This window comes from Acanthochromis polyacanthus, chromosome 12 (assembly GCF_021347895.1).
Source record: "Acanthochromis polyacanthus isolate Apoly-LR-REF ecotype Palm Island chromosome 12, KAUST_Apoly_ChrSc, whole genome shotgun sequence".
NCBI classification, from domain to species: Eukaryota; Metazoa; Chordata; class Actinopteri; family Pomacentridae; genus Acanthochromis; species Acanthochromis polyacanthus.
Genome location: NC_067124.1, coordinates 16490990 through 16507029, shown reverse-complemented (window position 1 = coordinate 16507029; position 16040 = coordinate 16490990). Strand labels below are relative to the sequence as shown.

The window sequence follows — 16040 nt, the reverse complement described above, 5'->3', positions numbered from 1 at the left end:
TAAACACTGCATGCAGTTCTGCCAAATGGCAGCTAAATTTTTGTCACGTGATTGTTGGCTGCAACTGATTAAGCGATGACTTCTAGTTTTTGCACAGGAACACAGATTGTTTTTGTTTATTACGAAATCTGGGGCAAACTGTTTTATTTTTTTTCTTTTTACTAGATTTTCATATCAGATGTGCAGCATAAATATCACAAATTTTTCTTAAATTTGGTTCCTCACTAAGTGTTCTCATTTAGCCCTCCGAATCCCAAACTGGCAGTTTTTTAGTTACTCATTTTTAAAACATTTTTTTTACTGCTATATAAAATCCTGCACATCCATGGAAAGTAGAAGTAGAAAGAACTCAAGTGGGAAATGAATGAAAGTTGAATTTCTATTAATAATTTTAGAAAAACTGAGGATAACCTGGAGCCAACATTCTTCCAGGAGGCCACCGGCGTTGGAGTACACCCTATACTTACTTTACTTCTTACATCTTTTATTCGTCGACATACTTGCTCATACTTAAACACTGCCTGCAGCTCAGCTGAGTAGTCCCTAAATTTTGACTGATTAGCTGATTAAGTTCTGACTTCTTGTCTTTGCACAGGAGCACAGATTTACCATCAAATCGGGTGCGATTTTTCGTCAATGTTCATATCAGTCACACACAACAAACATCACAATTTTTAGCTATTTAGTTAAAGAACCGTTGGAAAGTTGAAATTAAGTTGATGCTTTCTGCTTTTATGTTTTTCTAGCTCTGATAAATGGTGTCGTTTAATAGATTTTTGATGCCAGGGATAAAAAGGTCTCACTTTTGAAGGGCTCATAATGTTGTGAATTATTAAGGCTAAAATAATTAAATAAGCAATTAATTATATTCAGTTGCATAAAATGTGTTACATGGAACAGTAATTGCAATAGAAAATCCGTAAATGAATAAGTTAGTTTATTCTGACTAATAATTTGTTTTATTGCTGTGAGCAGGAAGTGCTTTTATTTTGAAGCTCTTTTTTTGAGGAAGTGTCTTGCGTGTATTGGCGGTAGTTGAAGAAATGAATCTCCGTGATGAGATGCCGATGTGGGTTTGTTTACATTGCATTTTTTACACTTTTCTCCATGTAATGCTGCAGCATATGTTCAGTAAAAGTTCACAAAGACAGATACGTCGTGGTCATTGATTGAAGCTTCCGTGACACTACACATAAAGGAAAAAAAAACACCACCTATGTGAATTTAGAAGTGCTCACGTAGAGCAAAACTGGTTTAGTGATTGATATTTTGCAGTTCTTCCTTTTAAAGACCTTGAAGGCAGACATATAAAGTATACTCAATAAATTCTCTGGACAAAGTATCATTATTTCATTGATCTGCTATTCAGTCAAACACTCAGTAACACGCTTAAATCCGTGTTCCTGTACACGTTTTTATGTCTCACACTCACACATGCAGCAGACTGATTTCTGTCACCAATCAAGCTCCATTTTTCAACCAAATTAATTCTTTCTAATTTGGAGCTTCCAGCGGTCAACCCCCCGCGGTGTGTGTCTGTCTGCGTACGAAGCCGAGAACGTTCTACAATAGATCCTAATTGAGAAGACGGACTGCAATCAGCACATTCTTGTAGGAAATCATTAAATCATTTCTTCCTCCCCTCTCCTTTTCTTTTTCTCCTTCTTGTGGTGATTAGCATGGCGATGATAGCATCCTGATTATGTCCATCAGGAAAATCTGACATCTGCGCTCTCTTCACTTCGTTTACTGAGCAAATTAAAGAGAGAATGAAAGAGAAAAACTTGCCAGCTCTCTGCTAATTAATCAGGCTGTTAAAATGCAGTTTTCCTGATAAAAGAAAAGTGTAGAATCTGTGACATTAATATATACAAACCGCTGCCCAATGTTTCAACTGGAAAATTCAGTTTTAATAAATATATATATATATTTATTCCAAACATCTCAATATAATATCATATAATTAATGCCATTTAGCAGACAATATCCGGAATTTTTCTTTGTGATTTGAGCTGTTGTAAGTCTACAAACTCATCTATTTCTGTTATTATTATTTTTATCTTTTAATTTTATCATCTAATTGATTTTTTAACTTTCTCTATTTTATTGTTCATTTTACCCTCTTTTCCCCTTTGCTTATTAACTTATATATGTTTGCATTCTAGTTTTTTACTACTAATATTGTTATTTTTAGCCTTGTGTTTCTGGTTTTACAGTCTTATTTCTTATATTCCACTCATTCTGTTACTCAGACGTGACATTTTATTATTGTATCTGATGTGCTCATTTATTGTGAGAATCTTTTACCGTGTTTTTCCTGACTCTTTTTCTTTTCTTACTTGTCCTGTCTGTAAAGCGCTTTGTAAACTCTGTTTTTAGAAAGTGCTACGTATATAAAGATACTATTATTAATAATATTATTAAAATAAAGAGAGCTTTCTTGAACAAAGCCTCCTGCCAGCTTCATCCTTTAGTGTCTTTGGTTTTTTTGCACATTTTTTTAACAACTTTAATTGTAGATTTCTATACTTAAATCCTGCTTTTAGTATTACAGAGCCTCCAGAAGGTACAGCACCTAAGTAATTGCATAAAAGGTACAAAGTGACCCTCACTGAGTTAATTATAGACCTCATAAATCTGTCTTTCCCCCCCACTTCACCATTTTCATGTGAAATGGGGACCTGCATGCTTCCGTAAAAGCTCTTGACTTTTCAGACATAAAGGGCCCCTACTGGAGCAACCTTGACTCCTTGAACTTAAGATCTGTTTGGTGTACACGCTGAATTCCCCAAGCCGCTTTTTCTTTTATTTTGGCGATACAAAAAGGAGAAATGAAAAAAAAAAAAGTAAGAGAAAGCGGCGGTTTATTGTAGAAGGTCTGAAGTGAAAGGAGGCAGGAATGTTGATGGAGCCTTCGTTTTATTCAGAGCCAGCAGCTATCATTCACCACAGATTCTGCTTCTACCACCTTTGGTTCACTTCAGTTGACTAAAACTTGCGCTCGCATGAAAATAATTGTCTCGGTTAAATATTTTTGCTTTAAATCATTGACTCATAGACTTCTTGTTAGGAATTTGTACTGTTTTGTCCACTATATTTGGCAGGTTAATTGCAAATGTTTGCACTTATAATAATAATTAGTAGGATTTGTGCTGTGTGTTTTAACATGTTGTAGTTTTTAAGTTACACACAACCACAATCAATCTGTTGTCGCTCATTCTGATGACACAGATGAAAAACAGCATTTTCGACTCCAATTTGAATGTCAAACATGTAGAAAAATCTGTGAATTTTGCTGCTCTCACCCTCTTTTCTCACCACGCAACTTTTTTTTCCCCTTCCTCTGGGTCTCATCAGGAGATGGCGAAGATTCTGAACCATCCGCGAGTCTACGCCTTCCTCCACGTTCCTGTGCAGTCGGCCTCAGACAGTGTTCTGATGGACATGAAGAGGGAGTATTGCATCGACGACTTCAAACGAGTGGTGGACTTCCTGAAGGAGAGGTAAGGCGGGATGTGGACTCCTCATGGGCTGCCGCAACCTTCAGTCGCATATGTTGTCCGGATGTGTCTGTTTGTACACAAGTGTGCATTTGTGCAACTACCTCTAGAAACTTTGAAAGCATAGATTTCATCTTCACATGAATAAAGTTTACTACAGTATGCCGGCACTTTAAAGGTATTGCAGCACCCTGCAGTAAAAAGCACTATCCCCTATAAGAATCACGCTCTGAGTTTCTTCGGTGTGAAACAGCAGGTGTCCGTGTGTCCACTCTCTGCCGCCATTTTGGGCGCCATATTTCTCCACAAAGTCGACACTCAAAGCAAAATATGTCAATCTTTCGCCAGTTCAATGGATTTAAAGAGCGATGGGTTAATGAATGTGATTGATAACACGAATACAAAAGCTTCTAACAGACCTCTGCACAGCGTCTAACTTGCAAAGATGCATTTATTGGTGCAATGTTTTCAGTGCTGGACCTTCATCGGGAAAATAGTTTCCTCTCCAACACAAATCAACCAGTTTGCATAACTATTTGCAGGTCTAGACCCAAATTGTCATTGCAACAGTCCTGAAGTATTTTTTTCCTAGAAATATACCAACACTGTGAATATTTTTGAGGTAATATCAGTGTTTCTCTTTGCATTGTTGTTCACTCTCATGTTCTGTATAGAATGGAGAATTATCTGTATTCTTTTGGTGTTTTATTAATCCCGAGGGAAACAGGTACTGTATGTAGAGTTTGTTTATTGGTGACTGAGTCAGAGAACCCATTATTTTAGATGTCTTCTGACTTTGTACCAAACTATTTTCCTGATGAAGGTCCAGCACTGAAACATTGCACCAATTAAGATACTTTTGCAAGTTAAACAGTGTGCACATTTGTAGACATACTTGTACCTCTAGCATAAACTTGCCTCATGAAATAGATGTGCAAAGAGCTCCTTTAGGTTTAGTATCATAATTACAACATGCCCTCAAATATATTTTGTGACATGCAACTTTTTTTTAACATTTGTTGAAGTAATCAGGAACAATCTTGAGTGTTTCATTTGGCTTTAGATTTGTAGCACAAAGCTGCAGCAGCACCAGTTCTAAAGATCAACTGAATCCCTGCAGAAAGAGCAAACGTATTAAAATGTGCACTAAAATACTGCTTGAACTGTCCTCCATTTATGGATGGATATTAAAAAATACGAACATGCTGTGGTGCAGTAACTAGCTCCAGTTGTTTTAGGGCTTCTTCTTTCAAGATAAGAGAGATTAGTCCTACAGCTGGAATTTTGCAATGTTACAGCAGCAAAGACAATTCAAACAACTGAGGAGTGAAGTATAAAAAATAAAATAAACCCAAATATGCATAAGTACTAGTTCATTCTTGCACATATCAGTGGTTTTGCACAGGTTTTTTGATGAATAGAAATACTGACAGAGTGCTATTACTGCACGGATTGTACATAGCTGGAAAGAAATAGAATGCATTCTAGTATGTGTAGAAAGATAGATATGGCACGGGATTTTTAAAATGTGAAATATTCGGAATTCACGTGATATTGTACCAAGATATACATTTTAACGTCCTCCACATTCTTACATCAAAGCTGTGAAAATATTTTTACTATATTTAGTTTAAAAGAAGGACAGATTTTTAGTCGCATGTTCTGTCGTATTGATACAATATTTTCCCTGATGTAGTAGATTTTTGGTGTTGTTTCAGTATATAGGCAGCTGTCACACCGAAGGCATAATTCTGGAATCATGATAATTTAATTTTCTGAAGATCTTTTTTCATTTGACTCAAATCAAAACAAATCATGATACGCTGTGTCAGATGTGAACTGTATGACGATGTGTTTGAATGTGAGTTCTGATGAGTATTTACTTCCGGAGCATCTCTTTATTAGCCTAGTGATGCTTTTGGCTCGTTTTTTGGTTCCGTTTCCTGCCATATCCACTCATACTTGTGCATTAGTTCCTTTTGTTGCGGTTTGTCATTTGGAAGCTGCTCTGGTATCTTAGAAACACTAAATGTAAAGCTAAATACTAAACAAACTGAAAGATTTAAACCTTAAACTTTAGCTCCAGATAAATGTATGCGTCAGGGAGAAAGAAACTACTAATGAAACATGTAATTATCGCAGCTTTTGTGCCGATATCCCATAAATGGGAGCTCTTTACAAAGTGTGACAGTAAGATTTCCTTTTAGCAGCACAAAAATCAATCCATGTTTCAGAAGTGCAGCATTGATGTGTTCTCCTTTCTACATCCCACCTTTGCCGCTGAGCGTCTGTCTTTCATCAGGACATCACTCTCCAAGGTTAAACATTTCAAACTTGGAATAAATTGACAAGTTAAAGCAGAACTGTACGAGTGGTTCAGCCCTGATTCCTCACAGGCTTCGTGTTCAAACAAATGTTCCTGCAAAATCTACACACGGATTTCAAAGTTAAATGTGTACATTTCTGAAACCACAGATTTGACCTCTGACTTTGCCTGAAAGAAGCAAACCTAATCTTCTACTGTATGGAAGATAATCTGTCATTGAATTTGAGTGTGATTAATTATGGCAGTGCGTGTCAGAGCGGTGAATAAATATAGATTTGATGCTATTATGAAACGCTGTGAAGGGATTCATATGAAAATGAGTTTGTGTCATATTTCCGTCTTAAATCTTTAGGTGCTTTTGTAAGATTTAGAGCATGTTTATGGATGCGGTGGCTTTTTTAAACATGCTGATGCTTTTGCCAGATGATAACCTTCTATTTTTCCTGGAATTTAAAGCACCATATGTGGTTTTAAGATGGGAGCAGTACAGCGTATATCAGCCTCATTGATTATATACTGGCAGAGATATGAAGAGATTGTGACGGCGATAGACTAAACACAAGTCGGATCACAGAATGGACATGATTAACTCTGCATATAGCTGCATGATTATGTGAACATACATATTAAATACACTAAATGTTAGCTGCAGCTCTTGTATTGGTTGAATTATGTTAGATTGGTTCCTATGTATAGATCTCAATCTTAATAGATATACGTTCACGTACATGTTTTATGATGTGGAAGATCATGTTTGCTCTTAGCGGATAAGATTCATGTGCTCCAACAATCAATAGAGTTCATGGAACTGCTCCATGTAGGTCAAAGCCAAGCAGGCTTGAATATAAAATCTAAATCTGAGTGACGACTTTTATCCAAATCACCGTCCAGCTATCGATATTTCAACTCTGTCCTGGACGAAGTTTGCTGCCACTCACATTTGTGATATTTGTTTGTATATATTGAGAGTCTTCACATCACTTTGACACACCTGCAGGTTGCCTTTTCTCTCTCTTCAACCTTTTTCTCATCTGTTCTTTCCAACCTCCTGTTTATTTCCCTTCTGGCACTGTGTAGAAACCAAACTGAACTCACATCTGTTCTGTCTTTGATGCTTTTGTCATGTATCAGTGTATATTTCCTGATAGATTAATCTGCAGCTGTTTTCAGAATTGATTCATCTTTTAGGTCAGATTTTAATTCTCTGAACTCAAACTATCTGCGCCCCCTTGGGCTCACATCTCTCTGCAATATAAATTCCTGCACCTCTATAGAAATAATACAACCACGCATACAAATATCTAGAACTGAAACATGGCTTTTGTACAGTTTAGCAAAAATGATAATACCATAAATCATAGCAAAGCTGAATTTATTCCACAAATAAAAAAAGGCTTGTGCGAAATGTTTCAAAGTGCTCCTAGGTGTTACTGGCACTGTAAAACCAAGGTTACTTTACATACTCTAGCCATCTTACTATTTACTAATGTAAGCCTGCAGTTCAACCCATTCAAAGTAAAAAGTCCTTGAGTTTTGGCCGCTAAACACTGAGTTGTAGCCGAATCCCTAAATCACTCTTGGTTGCACCAAGAAACATGTAGATTTTTTTTTAGAGAAACTGGTAAGACAACAGTTTTATTTAGCTTTTTTTTAATGTGATGTATAAAGAAAGGATTTTAGTGAAATATCCCAGCTTTAAGGTTAGATTTAGTCAGGTTTTCCCACTGAATGGCACATCTAATGATTGTTTCTGTTCTTAAAATTTCTGGCACTAATAAATGCTGCAATTGGGGTGCGGCATTTAGGTTTTATCCACTCCCTACCTCTGGGGCTGTAATAAATGTGATTTCTTTTTTTTTATGACCACCGTTGGAATAAAATATCATTCAATACATGCAACAACATCCGAGCTTCTCATTAAAATGGCTATATTGTATAATAATAGCGGCATCGAACACTGCTCTTTGAGGTGTCCTGGTGGAGAAAACGGTAGGGAGCGGATAAAACCTGTTGAAAGAGTGCCCGCCCGTATGCGACGCTCCTCGGAAAAACAGCGAACGCACCTGTATACAAACAGGGATAATGTGATTGGTCAAAGCTAGCCGGCCTTCTATTGGTTGACAGCGTTGATACACAAAAATCTGAGAGCAGAGCAGAGATCAGGGAACAGAAGTTCCGTGAGAGCAAGAGGAAGAGTTTGAGTTTGAGCGCAAGAAATCTGCGCGAGCAGCATCGTAACCGAGTGCGAGGACACAGTTTGAGCACGCGAAGAGCAACTTTGAGCGTGAGAGCAGAGTTCAGAGAGACAATATCACGAAATCTGAGAACGAAATCGATAAATGCTGCCCTCAAATCAATTTAAAATGCTCTTGAATTATGATAGGAAATTTATTCCATATCCCAGCTGACTTTGGGTAAAGGCAGGGGACACCCTGGACAGGTCGCCGGTCCATCCCAGGGCTACATATACAGACAAACAATCACAATCACACTCGCATTCACACCTACGGACAATCTAGAATCACCAATTAACCTCAGCATATTTTTGGACTGTGGGAGGAAGCCGGAGTACCTGGAGAAAACCCATGCATGCAAAACTTCATGCAGAAAGATCTTGGGAAGGCCGGGATGCGAATCGGGCCTCTTCTAGCCAGGCGAAAGTGCTAACCACCAATCCACTGTGCAGCCCCAGAGTCAACATTTTAATTTACATTTCTGTCCTTTGTCTGTTCTCTGTACATGTGTCTAAGCATGTTCCCCAATTTAATATTGTATTCTCACCTGTCTTTAGCCTCTGATTAGGTGTGTTAATTAAAACCTACAGCTCTCTGAATCTTGTTTTAAGCTCCCTTTGAAAGGCTTTTAAGTCGAGTAATACATAGATGCTTATTCTGATATGTACAGCTTTGCTCTCTAGACAATTTTTCAGTCATTGCAGCGTCTCTGTCCTTTTTTTTTTTTTTTTTTTACATTTGTTTGTTTTCAGCAGAAATTCTGACATAGTGACACAGATCTGATGAAAATCTGTATACACTGAGCTGAAAGATTGGGGGAGCTGCAAAGACACATAAACACACTAGCTATCCACATGCAGTCCATAAAGTGTCTTTGTGCGAGTTGTGTTTGTGTGTGTGGTGGTGGTGGTAATGGAGGAGGGGGGTTACTCAGTTTCTGGCATCTGTTGCATAAACACGCATTGAAACACAAATGGGTGATGTCGGTTGTGTGAAATCAATCCAGTGTTCTGACCCATTTGGCTGCAGCAGTAACGGCTGGGGTGCAGTTCAGGGTCTGGGAGAGCAGCCAGGACTCCAGACCGGCCAAAAAACACACCCGCTGTGTGTGAGAGGGGAAGAATAAGAGCGTGCAGGAGTGTGCACGTGTTAAACATACAGGTTCTTTTCAAAGCACCTCGTCCAGGGCTGTGGGTCTTTGAGAGGAAATTTAAGACACAACAGAGAGAGCTAAACAGGAGGGTTAGCGAGAGACGAGGGATGCCAAGGACAAGTGTTGGTGTGCAGCTCTCTGTGTGTTACAGGAGCCTCTAAATCAAGTTTTTTACCATGTTAACAAGGTTTTTTATATGCTAGAAGATGTATCATGACTGAAAGCAGCTGGTTCCATATAGCTGAGCGTTTCCACCCCGAAGCTGCAGCGTCTCAAAAGCACACGCTGAGATTTATGTTTTTTCTGAATTCCTGCAGCATCAGAACTTGTCATCGTGTAGTGTAGAGTAGTTTTACAGTGTTTGAGCTGCAGGTGAGCTGGAGTGCCTAGCTGCATGGACAGGGAGACAAGGACTTCATGGATTTACAGTTTAGAGTTGCATTTACTCCAGTTTAAGACAGGAAGTGAACATTTTCATGGACAAAAGGTATAAAAATGTACCCTTAGTAACCAAAAATGCATTTTTTTAGGGGTTACATGCCTTTAAGATGGGATTTTAGGATGCAACCTGGAACAAATTAATGGCTGGCGGTGAGATCTGTAGGCACTTTAAAAAGAAAGTTGTTTCAACTTCCATAAAATACATAATCAAAGAAATTCAATTTAGTTTTTTCTTTCTTCATGATTCACAGCAATATACAGTAACTGTGTCCTACTGACAGAGGACATTACTGAGTTCTGTCTCCTTCTTCATGTTATTCTGTTTTCATAGAGCAGCAGGTCTTTAGATTGCAGTAGAAAATGAACCACAGTGAAGAAAAATGAAAGAAACTGCTTAGTGTCCTCCACTTTGTCTGGACTCAACACGTCATCTTTTCAGTGGACTTTGTCATTCTGGATTAATTGCAAAGTTTAGTATGATGTGAACACGATAATTATTCATTAAAAGTATTCTTACATGTCTTTCCTTTTACTGAGAGGCTTGCATTTTCTTTCACATGTGTCTGATTTGGGAATTTCTCACTGATCTCCTGATCTGCTCATCTCTACATCGGCCTGTTTTGTAACTTTATTTTCGTCTGTTTCCGCCTCTTGCCATAGAAACCCCACACTGCTCCGTGGGTGTGTTTGGTTAAGCAGCGACTCATCCTCACAGGCGACGGTTAACCTCGATTCTCACAATTAGTCCTTTGTTAAAGCATCAGAAGTTCACCTTAAAGAATGACACGGTGTGAGACCAGGACTTATCTGATCGACACACACAGCAGCAGATAAATGCATTTCTCTTTATAAACAGCTTAGTGGCTGCAATGCTGCAGAGGTCACCAGAGGTCGCAGTCCTTCGACCTTCCTTATCAGTGGAAACCAGTACACACACATTCACACGACGCCTCTCCTTGAAATCCTTCACCCTGGACAATCTTGAGCGTTGCTGTAAAATGCAGAGTACGTTTGTTTGGGCATTTTTAAAAGTAGCTTAACAGGTAGCGTTTTCTTTCCTGTATGTGTTTCTTTTCTGCTAAAGAATTTCTGTGTGAACAGGGACATTCAAAGTAAGTAAAATATTTAACTTCTCCTTGAACTGGATGAATTTAACTATTGAAAAAAAAATGAAAAGAAATCTAAACAGCACAGTGTCAGTCAAAAATAAATAATTATGAGGCAGTCAGGATCACTGTTAGAGTTCAAAGAATGAACATGAAATTCTGAACTCCTTCAAAAACTAAGAGAACACTGAACCTTCAGCTCCTGCTGCTCCTCAGTTGGGAGTTAATGACTCGTGAAATTTTACACTGCAGTCGTTCTGAGGAAACTGTAGTTTTATTGTTCACAAATTAAATCATGAAGCTATAAATGGTACCGTCATAAGCATCTAAGCTACAAACTTTCCATCTAGACAACTAGAAATTGTTGCAGTGAGTCTCCAGGGGAAGAATTTAAAACACAAATTAAGTCTGTATGTGCAATACAAAGAAAGAGGGCTAACCTTCTCAGACGTTAATGAAACATGACTTGGAGAAAGAAAATCAGTCCTCCGTTGTTCCTCCAAGATTGTGGTCCTTATGCAAGACAGTTTGAACATTATTGACCCTCAAAGTTAATAATGCATCGTGAGTATATTATTTTTTAGAATCCTAACATTTTTGCTGCGCATTATTTAATTGCTGTGCTTTTCTTATTTTTCCATGCTGGGATCATGACATTATTTCCATATAATGTTTAATCCCACTGCTTAAATATTTAACCTAATTCACACTGCAAATTTTGGTGCACAGAGCTTCCCACTTGAATCATCCACAGAGGAAAAGACTGAATTAAAAAACTGTCTTTTCAAGAACATAACTAATTTTTGGTTGTTATAAGTCAATTGTTTTCTGCCATGAATAATTCAAACAATCAGTAGAATAATTATTTCATTAAAATGGTTCATTTGTTCTCGTCTGCCAATTCAGACCATATTTTTTCCACTCTTTTCTCTCAGCTTCGATCAATTAAATCCACATAATGAAGTGCAGTCTTTATGTGGTGATGTATGGAGGAAATCCTGTTATGGTGGAATAAGGCTGTTACAGAGGGAGTGAACGTGGTCAGAGGATTTTCCACAGTTGTTTGCAGTAATATCTGGGCAGATTTTTCCCTGAACTGCTCTGGAGGATTAAGTGTGTTTGAACTGCTGGGACCAAAGATGAAACGCCTGGAAAAGACTAGTTATGTGAGTTGGGGATTGGTTGCGTAAGTGTGAAGAGGAATCGGCACTGAACTTTAGGGTTAGTTGTGTTGAGCAGCAAGGGGGGAGGGCGTCGCTCTATCAGACAGGGATTAATGACTGGGTATCACTGGGTGTTGAGCCGCCCTCAGACCTTCTGGGAGTTCTCTCGGGTTGATAGGTTGGTTTCCCTGGAGGTTATATGTTCCTGACCTCTGAAAACCCTTCAGTCTCAGGGCAGAAGGTCCTTCTTCCAAGGAGACTCAGCGACTCACAGCGCTGTCAGCTACAGATGATCTGTCAAAGCAGTCTGCTTTCCATCATTCTGAATTATTGAAAGACAAAATTTCTGCAACAATCCTTCTGTTGGGTGAAAACAGGAGCTCAAAGCAGCACTTCATTATTCAAAATGTTGAAATCTGCTCCTCCAGCTGTGGAGATTTTACAGTTGGTTTACCAAAGCAGTGAAGACTTAAGCAGGTCAACAGGTGATTAATCTGTGTAATCCCAGCAGCTGGACGGTACAATGACCTTTGGCTTTTAACATGACCTATGAGAACCCAACATTCCCATTCAGTCTCCATCTAAACATTTAGTTACCAGTGTGTGCATCTTCAGTCCACTGGTTTAACCCATTGAGATGTTACAACAAATAGATTTGCTTCCATGGCTTATATTGACCTCGATTACTGCTCTGAATGTAATCAGTCTGACCTCTGGCAGAAAGATTTTTCTACAGCACCAAAGCAATAAAGCATTCGGTCTTTTCTGTGGTGTCCTTTAGAGCTTCAACCTGCTCACACTTTACTTATTGCAGAGACTTCTTACAACTGCATTTACAGCAGAAGTGAGCTACTTAATGTTGTATAAAATTAAAGACTAACATTTGAGAGTTAATATATTAAAAATACAGGCCCCACAGTTGGAAGTCAATGCTTTGTTTGTCCACCTTTATTTTTAATGACATCCCTCTTGGCATGGAGTATATCGTTGTTCCACGCATTTCTGAGAAGACGTTCTGCCCTTCTGGTCTTTTCTGGATGAGGTTGTATTGTTCTACCTTTCTCTTTAAAATACCCCGGTGGTGTTCTATTGAATTGAAATCAGCTGATGTCCTTGGACAGGTTCATAGTTTTCCTGTTTTTTCATTTTTAGAAATTCTTGTGTGACTGGCAGTGTTTCCTGGATTGTTATCATGCTAGAATATTCCTCTTTTGTCAAGCTTTTGTATCTATAAATAGCATCTCGTCAGCACTGTTTGCATCATGCTCCCAACTCTGTGCTTCACTTTCAGGACTCTGCATTCACTGTGGTCGTCCTGGCCATGTTCATGTGAAACGTGTTGAACCCATCTGACCCAGAGACATTTGTGTTGATCTCATCAGACTACAGAATGAGCCCCCGGTGTTCATCAGGCTTTCTGTTCTCTAGCAAAGTTTTGTCTTGGAGTCTTGAGGCAATGATGTCTGATGTCTGACCTGTCACAGAAACTTTTTCAACTGATGACCCTTGTACTAACTCTGAAGCACGTGCCATCTAGTTTGTGCAGCAAGGTAGTGCAGACACTGTCTGTGGAATAATTTTAGGAGAATAATCACTGCAACTCTACTACTAATGCATCTATATCTCGTCATTACTGCAACTGATTGTTGTTCAAGGATATTCCTGTATTTTTTTCCATCTATATGCAATCAAACAATCATATTTTTCAGTTCCTCTGCAATTCCTTCCATGTGGAGCGAAAACTGAGACAGTTCTGCCATTCACAAGTCATTTCACAGCCATGTTTGTGTAATTGGACTAATTGGAAATCACAGATGTTCTTAATTACTCCTCCAAGGAACGCAGTGGAGTCATGTGACTATCAGTGTACATTTGTCTATTCATCTGTGAGCAACATTACTCAAAAATGGAATAACAGATTTGGATGAAATTTTCAGGGAAGGTCAGAAATGATCCAAGCACCACCTGATTGGATTTTGGCAGTGATGCGGCTTATAGTCTGGATCATAGTGAGGTAGCAGCACGGCGTCACTGTTACTCTGACAACGAGTGAACACTACATCAGCTGCCTGCTGATGATCACATGATTCCAATCCTACTACAAATCCACCGCTGCAAACTTTTTTTTTTTTCCTGTGCTCCCTGACCATTTTTTTTGTTTAATTTCTATAATCACAGAATTTCTAACTAGTGTGTCACAAGTGTATTCACTTTTTGTTTCGCCAAGCTTTTACTTTGGAGCCTGTATCGTAAATACAGTCTCTCTCAAGTATTTGGTTTTTATTTTTCATTAGAGGACCACCACAGTAAACGCATAGTTCCGCTAGTGAAGCACAGAGGTGAGAGAGTGATGGTATGGAGCTGCGTAAGTGCAACAGCTTGTGTTTTGTTACTTTTTGATTTTATGTAAGAGCAAATTCTGGGCTGTTCAACGTAGATTTAATGCAGTTATTGAGTGGTGATACAGTTGTGCATCATTTCACGTTTAAGTGATATTTCACAAGGGTGTACTCATGTCCTTCATTGAGTACAAGTTTTGAGTGTTGCTTAAAAGATATAAATGAAAGAGCTTTTGCAGGAGTATGGGGGAAATTTTACTCTATAACCTCTGATGTTGTCACCGACGCTATCAGTTGACTTTTCAGCATATTATTAATCCTGCTTTAAAGACACTGCTTGAGCTATCATTAGTAAAATAAAGAGAACTTTTGCCATTTTGCAGAGCGCAGGTATAAAGTAAAATGCTTATATTGCCTTCACAGCACTGTTGGTTCAAGCCTGACTCTCATATCTGGCACTACAGTAAGAAATAATAAGTCTGTGCCTGCGAGACGAAGCCCTGGGAAAGTAATAATGAACTCTTTTTTTTTCAGTCTCAGCTTTTCAGTCAAATTGATTGCTCAGGCTTCCTGGTGTTCTGGGCACCTTTATGTGGTGGCAGTGTGTTGCAATGTGCCGCCAAAGTGACGCTGAGGCTACTGATACAACGTGTTGGTGATAAACTTTGTGTCTCTTAAGTGCAGCAACTGTTTCTTGCCAAACAAACGGCTCCAAGACAGTTGTGTTTGTATCCTGTCTGAGTTAGTCATCGCTATTAGTCACGAGGAGTGACGGCGTTCTGTCAAACCTCGCCGGGTTACAGCAGGACACATGCATCAGTAGCGTGACTGCACAGAGTGTGTGTGCAGACTGTCTGTTTATTGTTGAAGATACCTTTATTAGTTTGCACTCACACACTCACTCACTTCAGGGTTTAAGGTATCGGCCAGAGCTAATGTTTCACTGGGACAGACTGACTGAGGGAGGGGTGGCGGTACCCTGAAGGCTTTGGAAAGAAACAAAACACAGAAAAACAGATCAGACTCGTGTGGAGGGAAAAAAAATAAAAGAGGGAAAGAAGGGAGGCGGGAAGAGAGCAACGAGCGAGACGGGATTGCCGCGATAACCTGCCACACTGGCGGCACTTGTCAACATTTCAACCCTCCTCTCTCCTCTGCTTTCCCTCCAGCTGATGATTCAGCAAGTAAAGTAAATGAAGTTCTGTGTTTCTGTGTGTTTTGACTCTCAGTCATTGATTTAAAACTCCTCTTTAACCACAGTGAAAGCACGTACTGCAAACAGCCTGTTTTACTTCTCACACACACGCAAGTGTTTTAAAGTCACCAGCCAGCAGCTCAAAGATTTCACATCCATATTTTCCACAAGTGCTGTGCAGACTTTTAACTCATGAGCATCTGCGCTTTGGCTTAAGTCTGATCCAGTAGAAGTAAGTGATTAAACAAGCATAAATTCATGAAGATTATGTTGCATTTTTCCATTATCAGTTTGTCACCCAGCCCATAGAAACACAGTTCATACTAACTCTGCTGGAAAGCATTCATAAACACGTGTAAACCTTTACGTTCTAGGCAGGGGTGAATGATTGTGATTGCGACTGTATCTGCTTGTCAACTTGTTTATGCTGTTTGTTTATGTTGCCTGTTGGTTTGTGTATGAAGCCATTTAATCCAGGAAGCAGTGAAGGAGGGAGGGAGGCAGCTTCCTGCCTACATACCTGCCTGTGTGTGTCAGCAAGCCTAGTGCTGTGAATCGTCTCCGTTTAAACAACAGGAGACAA

General features: G+C 39.1%; 1 protein-coding gene across 1 annotated transcript in view; it reads left to right on the top strand.

The window, feature by feature from the left end:
- The window catches only part of cdkal1 (CDK5 regulatory subunit associated protein 1-like 1), a 280453-nt gene that overhangs the window by 163593 nt on the left and 100820 nt on the right, over positions 1-16040 (top strand). The window contains exon 10 of the mRNA XM_022193047.2: positions 3358-3503. Within this exon, the coding sequence (XP_022048739.2) occupies positions 3358-3503 (146 nt within the window). The remainder of the gene's footprint in view (positions 1-3357; positions 3504-16040) is intronic.